The sequence below is a fragment of the Tarenaya hassleriana genome, unplaced genomic scaffold (genome assembly GCF_000463585.1).
Source record: "Tarenaya hassleriana unplaced genomic scaffold, ASM46358v1 Cleome13, whole genome shotgun sequence".
NCBI classification, from domain to species: Eukaryota; Viridiplantae; Streptophyta; class Magnoliopsida; order Brassicales; family Cleomaceae; genus Tarenaya; species Tarenaya hassleriana.
The window spans coordinates 824,404-843,036 of NW_010963495.1; the positions used below are offsets into that span (position 1 = coordinate 824,404).

Here is an 18,633-nt window from a genome sequence, read left to right on the forward strand (position 1 = left end):
TGTTGTGTTCCTCGTGGGGTCCAACAAATATCAGAAGTTTGGCCCACAGGCTCAAAAGATCCGGGTTGGTTGGGTCAACTAATGGATCCGGGTCAAGTAAAGCCCAAATCGGAGACCAGGTGATGTCCCACGTGTCACCTCAGATTCTATTGATTTCCCTACCATCAAGCCCACATCTGGCTCTTTTACTCTTCTACCTGGGAAAGCTAAATCCAAAAAAAAAAATAAAAAATACACAGAACCTGCCATTGAAGACGATCTCGATCCAAATCTGGTGGAGGAAATTAAGATTCTTTAAACAAAATCGGAAATGGAGGAGGATCTGATCAAGCGGCTTGAAGCCGCGGTGACGAGACTCGAGGCGGTGTCGAGGAGTGCCGGAGGAGCTTTTCTCTCCGGCGTCGGAGAAACCGCTGCCGATGGCGCATCCTCGGATCCGGAAATTTTGGCGTACGAGGATCTTATCTCACAGTGCGTCGGTAGGGTGTTGAGCGCGGCTGAGAACATTGGAGGACAGGTGCTTGATGCGAGTAAGATCGTCGCTGAAGCTTTTAATGCTCAGAAGGAGCTTCTTGTCCGCGTCAAACAAACTCAGGTGTGTTCGTATGGAATGGATTTGGGTCCTCAAAGATGAAATTGATAATGTCGTTATCGTATTGTTGATTAGATTGCGATTTGATTTTTACGTGGATTTTTTTTTTTTGAACAGAAGCCTGATCTCGCAGGCTTGGGAGATTTCCTTAAGCCGTTGAATGAGGTAATAGTGAAAGCTAACGCCATGATAGAAGGGAAGCGGTCAGATTTCTTCAACCACTTGAAGGCTGCTGCTGATAGTCTCACGGCATTGGCATGGATTGCTTTCACGGGGAAAGACTGTGGTAAGCAGAGTCGTTATGTTGGAATTTGATTCATGGGTTATTGGAGTTTGTGATTCGAAATCGTGGGATTCAAATCGTGTCTCTTTTCCTTGTGTTTTCTGCAAGGTATGAGCATGCCTATTGCTCATATTGAAGAAAGTTGGCAGATGGCTGAGTTTTACAACAACAAGGTGCTAATGTGAACTTCGTTGTATTTTCCCCATAAGCAACTGCTAAACTATAAGGAGCTTCTGGTAGGGAATAGAAGATAAGAAGATTCTAATCACCATACCAAGTAGCTTAATCTGATCCCAATGCTTAAATTTACTGATTCCTTTGTTGGTTCTGTACCTTCTCATAGTTGTGTGACCGGTCTAGGTTTGGAATGAGACCCTTGGTTGAATCTGGTTTCTATGTTCCTACACAGGTTCTGGTGGAGTACCGTAACAAAGATGCAAATCATGTCGAATGGGCTAAATCACTAAAAGAGCTTTACTTACCTGGTTTAAGGGATTATGTGAAAGGTCATTACCCCTTGGGCCCTGTATGGAGTGCTACTGGAAAGCCTGTTACTGCTCCTGCAAAAGCTTCTCTACCTGGTGCTCCTGCTCCGCCACCTGCACCATCAGCACCTCTCTTCAGTTCTGAATCTTCTAAGCCTTCATCGTCATCGAACCAGAAACAAGGGATGACTGCTGTATTCCAGCAGATCAATTCCGCGGGTGTCACATCAGGTGAGTTCTTGCTGTATGTCCTTAGATTGCTCGTGTCCATTTAGAAGTTAATCTTCAGCTTAGCCTTATTGCCTTTCTTTGCTGTTCAGGTCTTCGAAAAGTGACTGATGATATGAAGACGAAGAACCGTGCTGACAGATCTGGTGTTGTCGGTGTTGCTGAGAAGGAAATTCGTACCAGCACACAAGCCTTTTCGAAAACTGGGCCACCAAAATTGGAGCTTCAAATGGGCCGCAAGTAGGTGTTCATGCCCGACAATGAGCCATGTGATGCTACCACGATACATGTTAATTTAATTGCTTGCTAACTCATGATTTTCCTGTAGGTGGGCTGTTGAGAACCAAATTGGTAAGAAGGACTTGGTTATCGACGAGTGTGATGCCAAACAATCTGTCTATGTATTTGGCTGCAAGGATTCTGTCTTGCAGATACAAGGTAACTTTGTCTAGTTTAGCATGCAGGATGAACGGTTAACAAAACCCTAAAATTCATATCTACCTGAAATATTTACAGCTTTTGTCCATAGATCTGTGATTGTTTTTCCTATGATGTGTAGGAAAAGTGAACAATATTACTATTGACAAATGCACAAAGATGGGGGTTGTTTTTACGGTGAGTATGGAATAGCTTTGTAGGATAAAGGAAAGGCTCCTCCTAGATCACTAGAAATGCTGATGCCGTAGTTTAATGTTGATGTATAGGATGTTGTTGCGGCATTTGAGACTGTGAATTGCAACAATGTTGAAGTTCAATGTCAGGTTTGTGTTCTCCGTGCCCTGTATGGCATACCGTTTCTACTTTCTAAGTTCAGTATATCTGGAGAGCTAATGCTGAGGCTATGATTCTTAAACCTCTGGGCGTATCCAGGGTTCGGCTCCCACGATTTCTGTGGACAACACCACCGGCTGTCAGTTGTATTTAGGAAAAGACGCGTTAGGAGCTGCCATAACAACAGCTAAATCTAGTGAGATCAATGTAATGGTGCCTGGTGCTGACCCTGATGGCGACTGGGTATGTATTTCCCCTCTCTATCCGCCGAATTTTCTTTGGTTATAAATCAATCCGAAGCCTGAGTCTTGACTGCATTTCTCGGGTTTTTCTCAGTGATGCCAAACTTCCAAGGTCATTAACAGTGCTTGAGTTTAAACTTTTGTAGGTGGAACACGCATTGCCTCAGCAATACAATCATGTGTTCGAGGAAGGAAAATTCGAGACGACCCCCGTCTCTCACTCGGGCGCATGAGCAGAACCATTTCTCTCCCGGTATGTTGATTTTTATCTACAGTTATCAACGTCTTTCGGGATTTTGTTACTCCCTTCAACCACAGAGGAAAAATCCATGATTCCCTTCTTTTTTTTTGGGTGAACTCTTTTGATACGGCTGCTTTGCAAAACTCTGGCGGCGTCCGTGTCTGATCGTTGGTTGTGTGGTTCTGTTGTTTCCGTTGGATGTGTTTTTGGTTTGTTGTTGTCTTGAGTGATATGTGTATTGAATCAAAGTGGGTTTTGTTTTGGTCTCTATGTTGAAAATTGCATTGAAGCATTTGACCATTAGTCTTTTTTCTTAGTTTTTTTTTGTGGTATTGTAGTTTAATTTGTCCTAAATGAATTTCAATTTTTTTAATCATCTGAATTGTATTGACTGCTTTATTTTGGTTGATTTAAACATTTCATTATTGTAATGAACAATTACTAATAACAAGGCTCATAACCCTTTTTTTTCGATTTGTGAATCGCTGAATAATTATAAAGCTGGATTATATCACTCATTTTTTTTTAAAAAAATGTCAGTCTTTAAGTGCATAATATATATTTTTTTGATAAGAAGTGCATAATATTTTATTAGTCGCGTGATTAAATTATTGGTTGCTTTGTTTGGTGATTTTTTTTTTCACTTTTGAGCTTTGTTTTTAGAATCAAAGCAAAATCTGCAAGTCAAAATAGCCATCTATTTTAACAATGGACTATTGGTAGGTGGAAATTTAACTCTGATAGAGCCTTCTAATGAAATGGAGTCTAAAAAAAAAACAAATTCCCGTGGTTTTCCATGTCGCTTCTACGTCAATTTTTTTTTTGGTCAAAGACTTCTACGTCAATTACTTGAACGAAATAAACAATAAAATCATATCAATTTCGAGTTTTTACAAATTCTGCACACATTGACAATATTATTAGATAATCCATTTCCATGAATCGACATAATGGTTGATTAAATTAAGCAAGTGATAAAAAAAGAAAAATGAGAGGACATGAGTCAGAGTCGCATTCATTAACTCAGGCACGTGGATTGTGGGAAAGCGAGCACATGAGCTCAGAAATCTGTGATCACTCCCTGTCTGAATTTTCCAACCGTTACAGTTCTCCATTTGTTTAATCTCGGATCCTGAAGTTAAAAAAAAAAAAAACTTCATTCTTCTTCTGGTTATCTTTTTCTTCAAACATATCAAGACCGTACCGCTTTCTCAAGCTCCTCCGGTCTCTCTCTCTCATGGCGTCTTCTTTCATCTTTCTCCCTCTCCTCCTCTTCCTTCCACTCTCGTGTAAGTCTCCTCTTGGATACAACGTCGCTTTCCTCTGTTTTCCGGTTACCTAACACTCGAGATCCTTTTTCTTTTTTTTTCCGGCAGATTCGCAGTCGTTCATCGGAGTGAACTACGGCCAAGTCGCTGACAATCTCCCTCCGCCGTCGGAGACGGCGAAGCTCCTCCAGTCGACGTCGATCCAGAAGGTTAGACTCTACGGCGCCGATCCCGCCGTCATCAAGGCACTCGCCGGAACGGGAATCGGGATCGTCATCGGCGCCGGCAACGGAGATATCCCTTCCCTTGCCGGAGATCCAAACGCCGCGACTCAGTGGATCAACTCCAACGTCTTGCCTTTTTACCCTTCCTCCAAAATCATCCTCATCACCGTCGGCAATGAGGTTCGATTCTCTGAATTCAAATCTCTGAACTCGAAAAAAAGATCGAACAAAAATCTCAAATCGGAAGCAAACCAAATGGTTGGTAGGTACTGATGTCGAACGATCAGAATCTGATAAGTCAGCTTCTCCCGGCGATGCAAAATCTCCAGAAGGCGATCGAGGGGGCGTCGCTTGGCGGGAAAATCAAGGTGTCGACGGTGCACTCGATGACGGTTCTGGGTAGCTCCGAGCCGCCATCGGCCGGTTCGTTCGCGGCCGGCTATCAGAGCTCGTTGAAGGGGATTCTGCAATTCCTGAGCCAAACCGGTTCTCCCTTCACCATCAACCCTTACCCTTTCTTCGCCTACCAGAGCGATCCACGTCCCGAGACGCTGGCGTTTTGCCTCTTCCAACCCAACTCGGGCCGAGTCGACTCGAACACCGGCATCAAGTACATGAACATGTTCGATGCCCAGGTAAATTTTACTTTATTTACTCCCAATTAATCAATAAATTAATCTGGATAACATTCTTGTGGTTGAACTGGGTTTGAATGTTTAATTAGTAAATTAGAACTCACTAACTGAATTTGGTTTTGTTCGCTTTAATTAATCAAAAGTCTTTTTCTTCCTTATAATATAAGATGGAGAATCTATCATCATATATGCTCTCTGTATATTTTAGCAAGGAACTTGGTTCTGTCCTCACTTTTCTGTAAGGGAATCTATGATTTCATGGAAACAGTGGTCTACATTAAATGTATTATATTTATTTTTTTATATAAGAAAATTCATATGAAATAAATGTAAATAACGTGACATTTGGTTATTGACTTTATCGGTCCTTGCCTTCTTGGGCCCAGAGACTGGAAACTAAACTTTTTCATTTTTTTTTTCCTGTCATGGAATTATGGGTGATGCTGACTTGCGACTGGTTGCTTGACAGGCTGGATTTACACCACTTGTATAACAAAATTTATCTAGAAAATGGAAATTATGTTATAAATTTAATAGAGAGTAAATCTAATCTTGCTTTCGAATTTAAATTTTAAACCAACCCATAAAACGCACAGAATCGCTGAAACTGTGGGTTGCAAATATGCGTGATCTTTTGCATCTATTGGTGCAGGTTGACGCCGTGCATTCGGCATTGAAATCGATGGGATTCGAGGGCGTAGAGATCGTAGTGGCGGAAACGGGTTGGCCGTCTCGCGGGGACAGTAACGAGGTCGGTCCCAGCCTCGAGAACGCCAAGGCTTACAACGGCAACCTCATCGCTCACCTTCGGTCCATGGCGGGTACGCCTCTCATGCCCGGGAAACCCGTCGACACCTACATTTTTGCTCTCTATGACGAGAACCAGAAACCGGGTCCGCCCTCCGAACGAGCTTTCGGGCTTTTCAACACCGATCTTTCTATGGTTTACGATGTCGGCCTAGCCAAGAGTAGCAGTGCGAGCAACACCAGCCAGGTTAGTAGTAGTAACAAACTTTCTATGTTTGGAAACTGTTATATGGTTTGCCCGCTACTGCATGGAGCTCCAACGCCCACGAAGGGTAGCAGTTAGGTTATATAAAACAAACTACTTTTATAGTTAAACCCTGCTATGCAATGCGATATTCAATGTGTGTGTGTGTATATGTATGCAGGCTCCGCCGTCGGGAAAAACAACGTCGGTGGGATGGTGCGTGCCCAAGAAAGACGTAACGGACGAGCAGCTGCAGGCGAGCCTGGACTGGTCGTGCGGTCACGGCATAGACTGCGGCCCGATACAGCCAGGTGGCGCTTGTTACGAACCGAACAGTGTGGCCTCGCACGCGGCCTATGCCATGAACCTCTACTTCCAGATGTCCGGTAAAAACCCATGGGACTGCGATTTCTCCCAGACCGCCGCTCTCACCTCTCAGAACCCTAGTAAGTTGAATCCGATTCAATTTTTAAATAAAATATCGAATTATTCGATTCAAAATATATGCTTATATATGTTGGTGCTGGAATGTGAAAGGTTACGATAATTGTGTATACCCCGGAGGAGGAGCGAGTGTGGGGGCCACATCTACAACGGCTATGAATAAATACGTGCACTCAGACGAAGTGGTGAATGGATCAGCTGATTGTCTGTCTTTTCCTCTCTTAATCGTCTTTATGTCCCTAATTATGGATTATTTTGCCCTTATGTGATTATGTTTTGGAAACTAATTAGTTATAGCTGGTAATTAGCTGTCTTGTTTTGTATTCATGTAATCAAGTTTCTAATAACTATAAATATCATTATTATTGCAATAATTATAATTCCATATATTATAGTATAATTTTGGATATATACCATATGAGAAAAAGAAACATTGCCAATGGCAAAAAAGTGAAAATAATAAATATATCCCTCGATAACTATATTATAATATTTGATTCATATAAATGTGCTTTGGTAAATTTAATAGCACTTCTCATCTTCCACGAAAATAATCAAAATATCATACAAAACTGAAAATGAAGAAGAAAAAAAAAGAACAAATATGATGACGTCATTTCCATGGCGTAAAGTACCTGCGGGGTCCACTTCCCTTCACATGGAACCGGTCCTCTCTCTTTCGGTCTCGGGTCAGAAGGTCATCAACAGTGAGTCGACTCGTCCAACTCTTTCTCTCTCTGACTTCATCTTCTCCTTCCTTCAGAATTCCCAAATCCTCTCGTTTCTAGGGTTTCGATCTCTCCGAAATGAGGATTCTTCTTCTCCTATAACCTCACGTTGACCCCTAAATCCATCGTCTGCGTCTTTCATCGGAGCGGGAGAGGGGACAAGTCGCGACGACGACAAATGTCAGTCTCCGAGCTCAAGGATCGCCACGCCGCCGCAACGGAGACCGTCAACAACCTCCGCGAGCGGCTCCGACAGAAGCGTCTCCAGCTGCTCGACACCGATGGTTGGCTTTCGTCTCCCCTGTCAGTTCTTTTTTCTACACGATGTTATCTCTGTGACTTTGGATTTGGGTTTTCTCATCTGTTTTGTTTTTTTGGGATTGCCTTGTTGCAGTGGCGGGTTATTCGGCTGCGCAGGGGCGGACTCCGGTGACTTTCGGACCGACGGATCTGGTTTGCTGTCGGACTCTCCAGGGTCACACGGGCAAGGCGAGTTCGTATTTGAGCTCATGTCTGTGTCTTGTGTTGATTTAGAAACTTGTTAGAAGATTTGTTTGTTTCCAAAAAAGGGAATTTCATGGATCATTGCACTATTTATTGAGCTTGAGAGCTATAGTAGTATGTATGCTTTAGACAAAACTGGGCTGCAAAAAAGATCATTTTTTCTTCAAGACTGCTTTGTTACCGAGTTTTGTAAGCTATTGTGCTGTATATGTCGGGTTCTATAGGTCAAGGAGGGTAAGTACTTGGGCAAAGCTTTCGACTTTAGTGGAATTGAGGCCGGAAAAATGTGTTCTTTGGTCGCTAGTGGTTATCATGTCCGAGAAATGGGAAGATCTGCTTAGAGTTGCTTGGTTTATTCGGATTATTTTTACTGATTCATATCACTGGTTTTTCTGTACAACTTAGATCTATTTTTACCACATTGAAAGTTATAAGAATGGGGTATGCCTTTGTACTGAATGCGAATAAATCAGCCACTGGTACGGAGGTTTAATATCCGCACATTTGCAGGTATATTCGCTAGATTGGACCCCAGAGAGGAATAGGATTGTCAGTGCATCTCAAGATGGAAGGTTAATTGTGTGGAATGCATTAACGAGTCAGAAAACTCATGCCATTAAACTTCCTTGTGCCTGGGTTATGACTTGTGCTTTCTCTTCGACTGGTCAGTCGGTTGCATGTGGTGGACTTGATAGTGTATGTTCTATATTTAATCTCAATTCAACCACAGACAAGGACGGAAATCTACCAGTTTCAAGAATGCTTAGTGGTCACAGGGGATATGTTTCATGCTGTCAGTATATCCCAAATGAAGATACTCATTTAATCACCAGTTCAGGTGATCAAACATGTGTCTTATGGGATATAACTACTGGCCTAAAAACTTCTGTTTTTGGTGGGGAATTTCAGTCTGGGCATACTGCTGATGTACTAAGGTATGGGTGTCGCTCCTAACCGTTTTGCGTCGATTTGTTTATGACATCCTCTAAAGTAGCATTTCTTTCTAAACCAATTTGTAGCCTGAAGCTTATAGAACTTACATCTCATTCAAGTCTTTGAAGCAACTGTTCATGATTGGTTTATTGATGGAATTACTTGATTTGTGTGTAGATTTATATAAGGTATATACGAATGCAGCCAACTTATGTCTTTTTTATATTTTGGTTCCGCGTTCTTCCAGTGTCTCCATCAGTGGGTCAAACCCGAGAATGTTTGTGTCTGGTTCATGTGATGCCACTGCCCGCTTGTGGGACACTCGCGTTGCAAGCCGAGCGGTCCGTACGTTTCATGGGCATGAAGGAGATGTCAGTACTGTAAAGTTCTTTCCAGATGGTAATAGATTTGGGACAGGCTCAGAAGATGGAACTTGCAGGTTGTATGACATTAGAACCGGACACCAACTACAGGTATACTGTCAGCCGCGCGGTGATGATGAGGCTCAACATGTGACATCCATCTCATTCTCGGTATCAGGAAGACTTCTGTTTGCCGGTTACACTAATGGCTCCTGCTATGTATGGGATACTCTTTTGGCAAGGGTATGTTCTTTCTGTCTGTTCATTTGTTTTTTTCCCTTCTATAAACTCTGACATGGTTGCGAAAGGCAAGCCTGTCTGCTCTGTTTATTTACAAGTATAGTCTAAAATAGGATTTGGGTGTTGTGGGATCTGGCAGGTGGTTCTGGATTTGGGGTCACTGCAGAACTCGCATGAGAGTCGGATAAGCTGTTTGGGTTTGTCAGCAGATGGAAGTGCCTTGTGTACAGGAAGTTGGGATACAAACCTAAAGGTATATATATGTATATATGAAATGGAAGTTGCTTGAAGAAAATTCCATCCTGTTAGGAAATTTCGGTCTTCTTTTAGCCGATTCATGGTTTTCCGCTGACGTTGTTGGGGTTTAAACAGATTTGGGCATTTGGAGGGCACAGAAGAGTAATATGAACACTGACAGAGAGGCGAAGTTAAAAGTTGTATCCTCAGTTCTCAAAGCCCCCCATTGTGTTGCCTATACAAGTCTCTACCTACTTCCCTTCCCTCCAAGGTTTTGTTTTGTAATGTTGTGCAAAAAAAAAAAAAAAAGGTTTTGCTTGAGATCGTTTTGACTGATACAAGGATCAATTTTTCGTCTTTTGTTGTCCCTACGTGTTTTCAAGTGTTGTTGATTTGTTTAGTCTTCACGTTTGACTGATGGCCATGTTTAATCCCCTAGGATTTTTTTTTTTTTTTTTTTGTTTCTTATTTATCCGAAATGCTTTCGTCTTTGTTCTCAACAGCAGAAACGGTAACGGAGGATTTTGCAAGCAGGATAACTGTATATTTATATACTGGTATGGTAGCAAACAAAAATTTGCAGGAACGGTAGAACCACAAAAGGCACGACAAATAACAAAATGACCAAAACAGTACATCCAAAGTGTTTATTGTTCCTCTCGATTTTAACATAACATGGTTTAGCCGCATGCGACGATCTCGTGGATGGCTTCGCTGATGGAGAGATGGTCGGCTCTGACGGACAGTTTCATCATGATCTCCTTAGTGCTGCTGTCCATCCCGAACTGAGCCCTAACCAGCACCTTCACGTTCCCTGTGTACACTCCCGACATCAAGCTTGTGTGCGACCTCTCATTGCTCCCCACCGTCTCCGTCCCCTGCCACCCGACCCCAATCGGCCGATGCTTAGTCTACGAGACTCGGATTCTATATAACACCATCATCTCTCTTCTTTTTCTCTAAATATTGGATAGAGAGCCTTACCTCACAAGGCTGCATGCCTAGTAGATCGATGACAGCCTTCACGGCTTCAGCCAAGCTCTCCCTGGGCCCGAGCCCGTACTCGTCCACGTGCTCGTTTTCCGGGTCCATATTCTCCCATGCGTTTCTGAAATTGGATACTCCGACTTTCAGAATGTAATCAGATGCTACCACCTCAACATCCTCCAGTTGATACTCGTCTTCCACTCCATCCTCCTCTACTTCCCCTGTACTTGGGTCAACCTGTTCATACCATCACCCATCGCTTGATTTTGTGCCGTGATTACTTAAAGAGAGATCGTAATCGTATCTTCAACTATGTAAAAGATGGAAAAGGAAGTCTTCCTCCTCTCCAAATCATTGTTACCTCCTTGACAATGAAAGCCAAAGTGTTCGAGAACTTTCCAACAGAAGGGACACCTGCGGGTTTCTCAAACGCCACGAAGGCCTGTCCAGGTGAATCGTAAGGGAGTGAGTTCAGCGGTTTTGATGCTACTTCCGAAAATTCCTCCGCTTCTGAAGCATCTACCACGACAGTGACCTACCATAAAAAAAAAAGGAAACATTGGAGGTATGAAGTTAGTCAAGAGGACTTTGTAAGTAGATAATAACTTAATAAGTAATAACTGATCAATTATGTTTCTGTTAAACATATGCTCGTTACCCTCTCCAACAATTGCTCCGGTATTGTATTCATGCAGTTGTACTGAAACACGACGTGACTGTCAAATATATGCTTCACAACATTGACCGCGTATTCTGTTTCCGATTCCGTGAGCTCCACAGGTGAAGAAGACTGAACGAGAGAAAAAAATACACGTCAAAACCATTGAGATGGTTAGCTATATGTAAAAGAAAAACTCAGTCCATCGAACCTTGAATAGTTTGCCAAAGCCAGCAAATTCAGGGATAGACGAGAGGAGTCTTTCGTAGGAATCGGAACCAGAAGCAGATGCAGCCAGTGGAGCTCCGAGACCAGTGGGCTTTTTACCTTGCGCTTTCTTCTCTGCAATTGGCTGGGATTTGACCTCCTTAGGCACAGAGGCGACGTCAAAAGGTTCTTCAGAAGGTTCCTGCAGAATCAAACATTTACGATAACTAATGTCCTAAAGAGCAGGTGGAGAGAAGAAATGGAGAAACAGAGAGGAACTCACATAATTTTTCAGACTAGTTTCCAGATTGACGAGAGGGACGTCCAGAGAGCCGAATAGAAACTCTTTGCTATCTTTGTCAGAATCGACTGACCCATCACCAGCAAGCATACTCAAAAAGAGTGTAGCCCTATCACGAACCTGAAGAAAAAAGTAGTGACACATAAGAGGCATCATTCAATATAAGCATGCGTTTGTGCTGAGAATACTTCTACAAATGCACAGACATAAATGCACACACATGAGCATACCTCATCATCACTGTCATAGATGCACCGCCTCAACAAAACAGTAATACGGGGCTGCAGAGCATCCATTGATAATTTTATTTCAGTCTGGCCTATATTAGGAGAGACGTACAAAAAGAAAACAGTTACTAAAGATGAGGAATAAATTAACTTTATACCTTCAAAGATTCAACCGCAAAACCAAACTTTGCAAGCGTGCTAACTGCAGCAGCTCGAACAGTTGCATTCTCTAGATGCACACGGTTATAAATATATCGTATATATTTGCTTGGATCTGAGGTAGTAGGCCCTTCAGTTCCCAAGAAATGAAGAATCTGTACCGACGAAACAGATTTAGAATCTCAGATACAAAACATAAGGAATTTTCAATTGGAATCCAAGGTTAAAGATGAAGAAAAGAATTACCTGTGTCGAAAGATAGGTGAATTCACAATCTTCAATGAACTCACAAAGATGAAGCATGCCACCTTCCTTCGCATCCGGGATATCTCTGATTATGGATACTATAGAGTCCACAATTGCCTTTTTATACTCAAATCCACCTTCTTCCCTAAGAATGTTGCTTAAAAAGTTCATCCTACAAAAAAGATGACACAGATTTCTCATAAGCCTCATGATGCAATTAGAGAAAACCAAAACGTAAGATTTCAAAGTCATCGGGAAAGAATGCCAATATTTGAGAAAACAGAGTTATCAACAACAGTAAAATTTCACTTACAGAGATCTGTACTTCAATGGAAATTTCAAACACAACGATCTTATGGCTTCCACAACTACAATTTTGAAATCATCAGCGATATCTGACATGAAATTGGTTATTTGCTTCATCAAGCGTTCCACACTTGATTCATTCCCTGTTTTCAGGAGCGTGGTGATAGCGAGTGTAGCAATACTTCTATTTTGATCCGAAATCAAACTCTCCATGTCGATGTTGCAGTTGGTGACAGCCATAGGATGAGTCATTGCCACCTGTGTAATCCAAACTAACATTCAGTACAAAGTGAGGATATCTCTTTCTCCTCAATCATGGAAAACGGTAATGACAACTAGAAAACCCCCTAATAGCCTCTCCATGTTTGTCCAGATGTGGAGAAAAGAGTCGTAAGTTCCCATTTTTAAACTTTTCTGAGAAGATGTTCAATGCAAAGGTTAAGAAAAACAATACCTTGTTCAGAGTCCGGACAGCAGCAAATCTCAATACTGGTTTAGGAGAACTCAAAAAGAGCTGGAGCACAGTGATTGCGGGGGTCAATTCTCGGGTTGTAACACCATCAAGCTCAGTAATTGCCCTGGCAGCCTCAAGGATCACCATTTCGGCTTTATGGCGCAGACAACTCTCAAGAAAATCATAGAACGGACGCTCTCCAGATTGATTGTGATTGGACATATCCCGAATAACCTAAACAATAGAAACTAAAGTTGGGTCACCAAATTACTTTCAGCTACATATCAGATGATCAAAATGATGGAGTGGCAGCCATACCTGACTAGTGTAACGTATCAAGAGCAATTGGGCCAAGGGAGTCCGAACAGATCCTCTGGTCAAACTAACAACCAATTTGCTGACAGCTAATCTATCATTCTGACGTATCTGAAATTGATAGTCACAAATTATAGGCCCATGAACAATTATAGGCGTAGACAAGAATGTTGAAAAAGTGCCCCAGAATTTTGATTCCACATAAACCGAATGGGCCCATGAACAAACAGCATAAACATGAAACAGAACACATCTGTATCTCCAATACACATGTATACGGAAAGTTCGAAGGAAGTGACCACATTCCTGATAAACTACAAAACCACCTTAACCCATAGTGCAAAGGGACCTAATTTACTCAACAGACTGTCTACTTAAACAGAAAAATCCGAAGGGCAGCCCAGTGAAACAGTAAAAATCAGAAAACATAAATTAATTTACTTCTAAAGCACTATTTACACAATAGTATCACACCTGATGGAGCAAAGCCAGGGCGTGAAACTGAACAAGGGCGGCTCTGGATTGAACAGCTTCCTGAACCTCATTGCTCCATCTTTTAACTATCTCTGGGTTTGTCTGCAAACAACATTACAAGTATTTCAGCCTGAACTAACTACTCTGAAACAACTAATACTTTTGGTGCGTAATAAAGTACCTGGAGCAGGTGAATTCCACTGACTAAAGCTGCACTGGCGACCACAGGATTCTTATCAACAATGGCTTGTTTCAAGTATCGCTCAATTTGAGTGAGAAGGGTTCCATCTGTAATCCGGCAGAGGACACGGATAGCATTTGCCCGATACATATCAATCTTGCTGTTCATGTCTTTCATAAGGGAGCTTGTAACAATGATAACCTATTGCGGAAGTAAACAACTTATCAGCAACTACATGCCAGCAATTCTGTCCATATGAAATCAAGTAAGAAGCCAGACCTCGTCTGCAGATGGAGATAACTCCTTTATGATCAAATAGACCATTCTCCTCAACCCCGTGTCTTTTGATTGAAAAAGCTTTGTCACAGAAAAGAAAACTTCTGTCGCTTCAATCTGTAGATGAGCCAAAAATAAAAATCAGGAAACCAAGTAATTTCAGTAATCAAGTGTATCCACACCACAATGTCAGTGATTTTCAGGTGAACAGCTTGATATTATATAATCGTAACAAAAACAGACCTTCGTGAAAGTCTCCCCCTGGTTAAGCAGATAAAGAAGTTTCGTGATAACCTGCAAATTTCATTGAAAAATTAAGAGACTTTATAAAATAGATAAGATCTTACAGAATGCCTGACAGTACCCAAAAAAAATAAGACAAAAAAAAAATAAGAAACGCCAACTTCAAGACAGCAAATTGCAGCAATTACCTGCGAGCATCTTCTAGGATCAAGCTGAGGGTCATTGAAGACTCTTGCTTCTTGAAGTACTGCTCCCTTTTCGATTCCCATAAATGGGGAGTACTCCACTAAACCGTGAACATCAGAAAACCAAATAAGCAAATGAAATACAATTTGAAAAAGGGAAAATAAATAAGCAACACTACAATTCGGACTGGATCTAAACTGATAGCAAAACTACACCAACCGAAACTAACAATGTCGGTAATTATCATTAGAAAACATTCAGCATCATGATTCCGAATCGGTTAAAGCAGAAATCGAACAGTGAACTCGATAATAATAACGATAGAATCCAGGTGTACCAGAAAACCTGAAATCGACCCTAATTAAAAGAAAAATCCAGCAATAGCAAATCCACGAATCTAACAAAACATCTAGAAGTGAACAGATCTAGCAGATAACAACTTATCTAGCCCTCGTAACCAGAATTTCAAAACATTAAAATCTAGAATTCAAACAAAATGATGCGAAGAAAAGAAAATTCGGTAGATTAGTAGATAGAAAACCGTGAGAGAAACGGAAATGTAGAAACATACGCTCATCGTCGTGATCATCGTCCTTCTTCACAAGCGGTTGAGCCATGGCTGATCTACGAGTTCTCCAGAGATCTTCTCGAGAAGTATTGCGTCACTCAGACTTCTGCCTCCGTATCCTTAATCTACGGATGCAACACCCAAAAATCCGATTTTTTTTTTCCCCTTCTCGCTGTAGTTTGAGACTCGAAAGCAGGGACGGGGTTACAAATGGGAAGACAGAGAGAAGCTGTGATCTGCTGTGTTCGCACCACGATTTGTTATGGAGAAACAAAGGCTGTATCCAATTATAATCTGCCACGTCATCCTCTAACCAAATCTACCAAAACCATGTTCTCATTTCAGCTTATCAGGTTACAATTGGTTTATATTAAACGGTTTATGTTTGTCCGGTTTCGTCTTCTGTAATTGTTTCCATACACTTCTTCAATATTAACAGAGAAAACATTCTCAGATTCACTGCTTCTCTCAATTCCTCTCAAACCCGAATTGCAGACAATCTTTTTTTATACATACATACATACATATATAAGTCCTATAAATCCATTGTGTTTCCATTTAGCTCAAAACTGTATACATTTTCACAATGTAAGATTTGATCATCTCTTAGATATTCACACAAAGGAATCTATTTCTTCGCCATTTTTTTACTATTCTTTCCATCCCTCTGCATATGGTGTTATTCTTTCTTGAACCCTTATTTTTTTTACAAAAAGATGGAACTTTTCAGAGGCGTTTTCTTCTATGTACGCATTTCTTCGCTACTGGAGGATGAAGGGTTGAGTCCATACTCGCTCGTGTGCCCGAATTCGCTGCTTTGGTAGTTTCCGCTTTCCAGGGCAAGTTTCCGGAATCTTCTCATGTCGGCGCTGTACGAGCTGGCGTCGTACTCGGAGCTCCCGCTGCTCGAGCTGTGATTCGTGCTTTGTCCCACTTTTCCTCCCTCTGTTATATCGTCCATCGACATATCTCCTTCTAATGCTCTTACGATCTGTTGCCATATGTGTTTTGGTCAAAAGATGGAGATTTTTTTTTTTTTTTTGATGAAACATGGAGTCTAAGTGTCCGGTTAAACCTGGCTCATCTTTGGTCGTCTCCTCGCTGAATGCCTGATGGCGGCCCCTGCACAAGCCGCCATTCTCGCCATCTCTTGCTTCTCGTAGTTTCTCTCGAGACGGGGATCTGCCAATTGCTCGTAGTCTCCATCTTGTGCCGCTTTCAGACACAGCGGTCTTGCCTGAAAATGGGGCACCACATGAAGAAAAAAACTCTTTGATCAATTTTTTTGCTTACGCCACGTGTTCATGATCTCTGCAGGTTTGAATCTATACTTCGAGGAATTTTCCGATTGATTTCTTGTATAATCTTTAACATGTTGATCGAACACCGGGATCTCGTGAAAAAACCGAGGTAACAACTCGAGAGGAGAAGGATGAAATTTACCCAATCTACTAAGCTGTCTTCCATTTGGCCCGTAAGATCCACAGGCTGTCGCCCGGTTACGAGCTCGAGAAGCATTACTCCGAACGAGAAAACATCAGATTTCTCGGTTAGCTTGCCGCTTGATGCATACTCTGGAGCCAAGTATCTGAATCAGATAAAGCATGCATTTTCATCAAATCTAAGCTGAACACAGAGATGAAGAATGGTTGTGCTAACAAATGAAAACGTGGTCGGAAGCCTTTTTACCCGAATGTTCCCATGACACGGGTGGAGACATGAGTATTATTGTCTTGAGATAGCTTAGCTAATCCGAAATCTGCCACCTGCTCGTATCACGGAACTCATCGGTAAACATGGTTCCATACAGACGATGAAGAGTATGATGAAGTACCTTAGCTTCAAAACTGAAATCAAGAAGAATGTTTGCAGCTTTGATATCTCTATGGATAATCCGAGGGTGACCTATGTCAACATAGTAAGCAACGTCAATTCCTTATGAATGTATAAGCAGCGAGCATAAGAACGAGATAGAGAGAGCATGATGATTTTCGTACAATCTTCGTGCAAGTACGCAAGGCCTTTGGCCGATCCCAACGCAATTTTCATTCGTGTAGGCCAGTCCATAACCGGTCGATCCTTTCCTGCAATCCGATCCGGAAATATTCTAGAAGATTACCGTAACATTACGTGAAATGTTATACCGTAATAGAATACAAAAAGACGAACATACCATGAAGATGGAACTCGAGAGTGTTGTTTGGCAAGAACTCATAAACAAGCAATCTCTGACCTCCAGAGCTGCAGTAACCAACGAGAGAGACGAGGTAACGATGATGGACACGACTAATGATCTCGACCTCTGCCTGGAACTCGCGTTCTCCTTGCCCGCTGCCTACTTTCAGACTCTTCACGGCCACTTCTTTTCCATTTGGAAGCACTCCTTTATGTACGTACCCGAACCCTCCTTGCCCGAGCAAATTCGAGTCCGAGAAACCCTGAGTTGCGACCGCGAGCTCGTCATAGGCGAAGGGGTTTTGGTTGAATCCGACAACCATTGAAGGGTGTGGAGGCGGCAATGGCGGATTGGATTTGTCGCTTGTATTGTCCCGTTGCAATGATGGCGTCGATGATGTCATGTTGACGACATGATCGTTTCTACTGTATTGTGCTTGAGGTGGGACATTGTTGTAATACCCACCGCCACCACCTGCACGCAAAGTGAACTTTTTTTATGAATTTTTGAAGATTTAATACAGAAAACTTGAATCTTTGACTATGGTTTTCATAGAATGCCACCTCCAAAGGGACTGTTGTTATTGTTGAAATAATGCAAATGGTCGAACTTTGATTTTCTCTTCTCCTTCTTCTTCTTCTTCTTGTAGCAGATGCAGAGAAGTAATAGCAGAAGAAGAAACAGTCCTGCTCCTGCTGCAACTCCTATAATCCCTCGGATATTCGGTGAATTATCGTCCCCACCTGACGAATCAGAGTCTCCGTTGCGAGGTGGGGCTAAAGTCCGAGACGATGAAGGGTCGTTTTCGCCGGAGTTCCTGTTTTCCGAAGGCGGTGGCTGAAAGAAAACATCTCTGTTGTTGTTGTTATTGTTTTGATCTATGTCCTTGTTGCCGCCATTTTTCGAACCCTGGGAAGGAGATTGTGGCGGGGATTGTGGCGGCGACTGGTGTGGCGGTGAATTTGACGTCGGTGGGGTTCTCGGAGATGAGCCTTCAGACGGAGGAGGCTGAGGAATTGTCGGAGTTTTCGGTGGAGGAGTGTCGTTGGACGGCGGCGGCGGAGATGATGGCGGAGGTGAATTGTCTTGGCTTGGGGCAGGAGGAGGTGGAGACGAAGAAGAAGAAGCGTTGCCATGGTTCGGCGGAGGAGCAGAGGAGGAATCCGGCGGTGGTGACGATGACCCATCTGACGTGGGCGACGGCGGAGACAACCCTTCTGACGGAGGAGCCGCGATATCGGCGGGCTTGCCCGCCCGCGCC

At 42.5% G+C, this 18,633-nt stretch overlaps 5 protein-coding genes across 5 annotated transcripts; 3 read left to right on the plus strand and 2 right to left on the minus strand.

The window, feature by feature from the left end:
* The first annotated feature begins 187 nt into the window (after nt 1–187).
* On the plus strand, nt 188–3,224 carry LOC104807320 (cyclase-associated protein 1). Its single transcript, XM_010532539.1, has 10 exons — nt 188–595; nt 710–878; nt 984–1,048; nt 1,285–1,591; nt 1,681–1,828; nt 1,917–2,026; nt 2,148–2,203; nt 2,293–2,349; nt 2,459–2,602; nt 2,748–3,224. The coding sequence occupies exons 1-10, from the start codon at nt 311–313 to the stop codon at nt 2,832–2,834; spliced, it is 1,428 nt and encodes a 475-aa protein (XP_010530841.1). The 5' UTR covers nt 188–310; the 3' UTR covers nt 2,835–3,224.
* Nucleotides 3,225–3,939: 715 nt separating this feature from the next.
* On the plus strand, nt 3,940–6,731 carry LOC104807321 (glucan endo-1,3-beta-glucosidase 7). Its single transcript, XM_010532540.2, has 6 exons — nt 3,940–4,131; nt 4,219–4,514; nt 4,601–4,969; nt 5,622–5,963; nt 6,142–6,406; nt 6,498–6,731. The coding sequence occupies exons 1-6, from the start codon at nt 4,080–4,082 to the stop codon at nt 6,671–6,673; spliced, it is 1,500 nt and encodes a 499-aa protein (XP_010530842.1). The 5' UTR covers nt 3,940–4,079; the 3' UTR covers nt 6,674–6,731.
* A 356-nt stretch (nt 6,732–7,087) lies between these two features.
* On the plus strand, nt 7,088–9,842 carry LOC104807323 (guanine nucleotide-binding protein subunit beta-1). The gene is made up of 6 exons (XM_010532541.2): nt 7,088–7,416; nt 7,527–7,621; nt 8,147–8,571; nt 8,817–9,174; nt 9,311–9,424; nt 9,544–9,842. Exons 1-6 carry the CDS (start codon nt 7,311–7,313, stop codon nt 9,577–9,579), a joined length of 1,134 nt encoding a protein of 377 aa, XP_010530843.1. The 5' UTR covers nt 7,088–7,310; the 3' UTR covers nt 9,580–9,842.
* A 102-nt stretch (nt 9,843–9,944) lies between these two features.
* Nucleotides 9,945–15,389, minus strand: LOC104807324 (coatomer subunit gamma-like). The gene is made up of 18 exons (XM_010532542.2): nt 15,200–15,389; nt 14,631–14,728; nt 14,443–14,493; nt 14,203–14,316; nt 13,924–14,124; nt 13,743–13,844; nt 13,272–13,379; nt 12,954–13,187; nt 12,507–12,757; nt 12,194–12,365; nt 11,947–12,102; nt 11,792–11,842; nt 11,544–11,681; nt 11,265–11,462; nt 11,054–11,185; nt 10,757–10,930; nt 10,393–10,632; nt 9,945–10,286 (listed from the first exon to the last, which is right to left on the minus strand). Exons 1-18 carry the CDS (start codon nt 15,243–15,245, stop codon nt 10,089–10,091), a joined length of 2,664 nt encoding a protein of 887 aa, XP_010530844.1. The 5' UTR covers nt 15,246–15,389; the 3' UTR covers nt 9,945–10,088.
* A 340-nt stretch (nt 15,390–15,729) lies between these two features.
* On the minus strand, nt 15,730–18,626 carry LOC104807325 (proline-rich receptor-like protein kinase PERK5; the record flags this gene model as incomplete). The annotated part of the gene is made up of 8 exons (XM_010532543.1): nt 15,730–16,187; nt 16,272–16,433; nt 16,640–16,784; nt 16,886–16,962; nt 17,031–17,101; nt 17,194–17,280; nt 17,370–17,846; nt 17,936–18,626. Coding segments are annotated over 8 exons (1,959 nt in total), but the record flags the coding sequence as incomplete, so codon positions are not given.
* Between the last annotated feature and the right edge of the window lie 7 nt (nt 18,627–18,633).

Coding starts and splice junctions, on each gene's coding strand:
- LOC104807320 (XM_010532539.1), top strand. CDS start 311: ATGGAGGAGGATCTGATCAAGCGGCTTGAAGCCGCGGTGACGAGACTC. Junction 596..709: donor TCCGCGTCAAACAAACTCAG/GTGTGTTCGTAT, acceptor TTTTTTGAACAG/AAGCCTGATCTCGCAGGCTT. Junction 879..983: donor TTTCACGGGGAAAGACTGTG/GTAAGCAGAGTC, acceptor GTTTTCTGCAAG/GTATGAGCATGCCTATTGCT.
- LOC104807321 (XM_010532540.2), top strand. CDS start 4,080: ATGGCGTCTTCTTTCATCTTTCTCCCTCTCCTCCTCTTCCTTCCACTC. Junction 4,970..5,621: donor TGAACATGTTCGATGCCCAG/GTAAATTTTACT, acceptor CTATTGGTGCAG/GTTGACGCCGTGCATTCGGC. Junction 5,964..6,141: donor GTGCGAGCAACACCAGCCAG/GTTAGTAGTAGT, acceptor ATATGTATGCAG/GCTCCGCCGTCGGGAAAAAC.
- LOC104807323 (XM_010532541.2), top strand. CDS start 7,311: ATGTCAGTCTCCGAGCTCAAGGATCGCCACGCCGCCGCAACGGAGACC. Junction 7,622..8,146: donor TCCAGGGTCACACGGGCAAG/GCGAGTTCGTAT, acceptor GCACATTTGCAG/GTATATTCGCTAGATTGGAC. Junction 8,572..8,816: donor CATACTGCTGATGTACTAAG/GTATGGGTGTCG, acceptor GCGTTCTTCCAG/TGTCTCCATCAGTGGGTCAA.
- LOC104807324 (XM_010532542.2), bottom strand. CDS start 15,245: ATGGCTCAACCGCTTGTGAAGAAGGACGATGATCACGACGATGAGC. Junction 14,317..14,442: donor AGGGGGAGACTTTCACGAAG/GTCTGTTTTTGT, acceptor GCTCATCTACAG/ATTGAAGCGACAGAAGTTTT. Junction 13,845..13,923: donor GTGGAATTCACCTGCTCCAG/GTACTTTATTAC, acceptor TGTTGTTTGCAG/ACAAACCCAGAGATAGTTAA.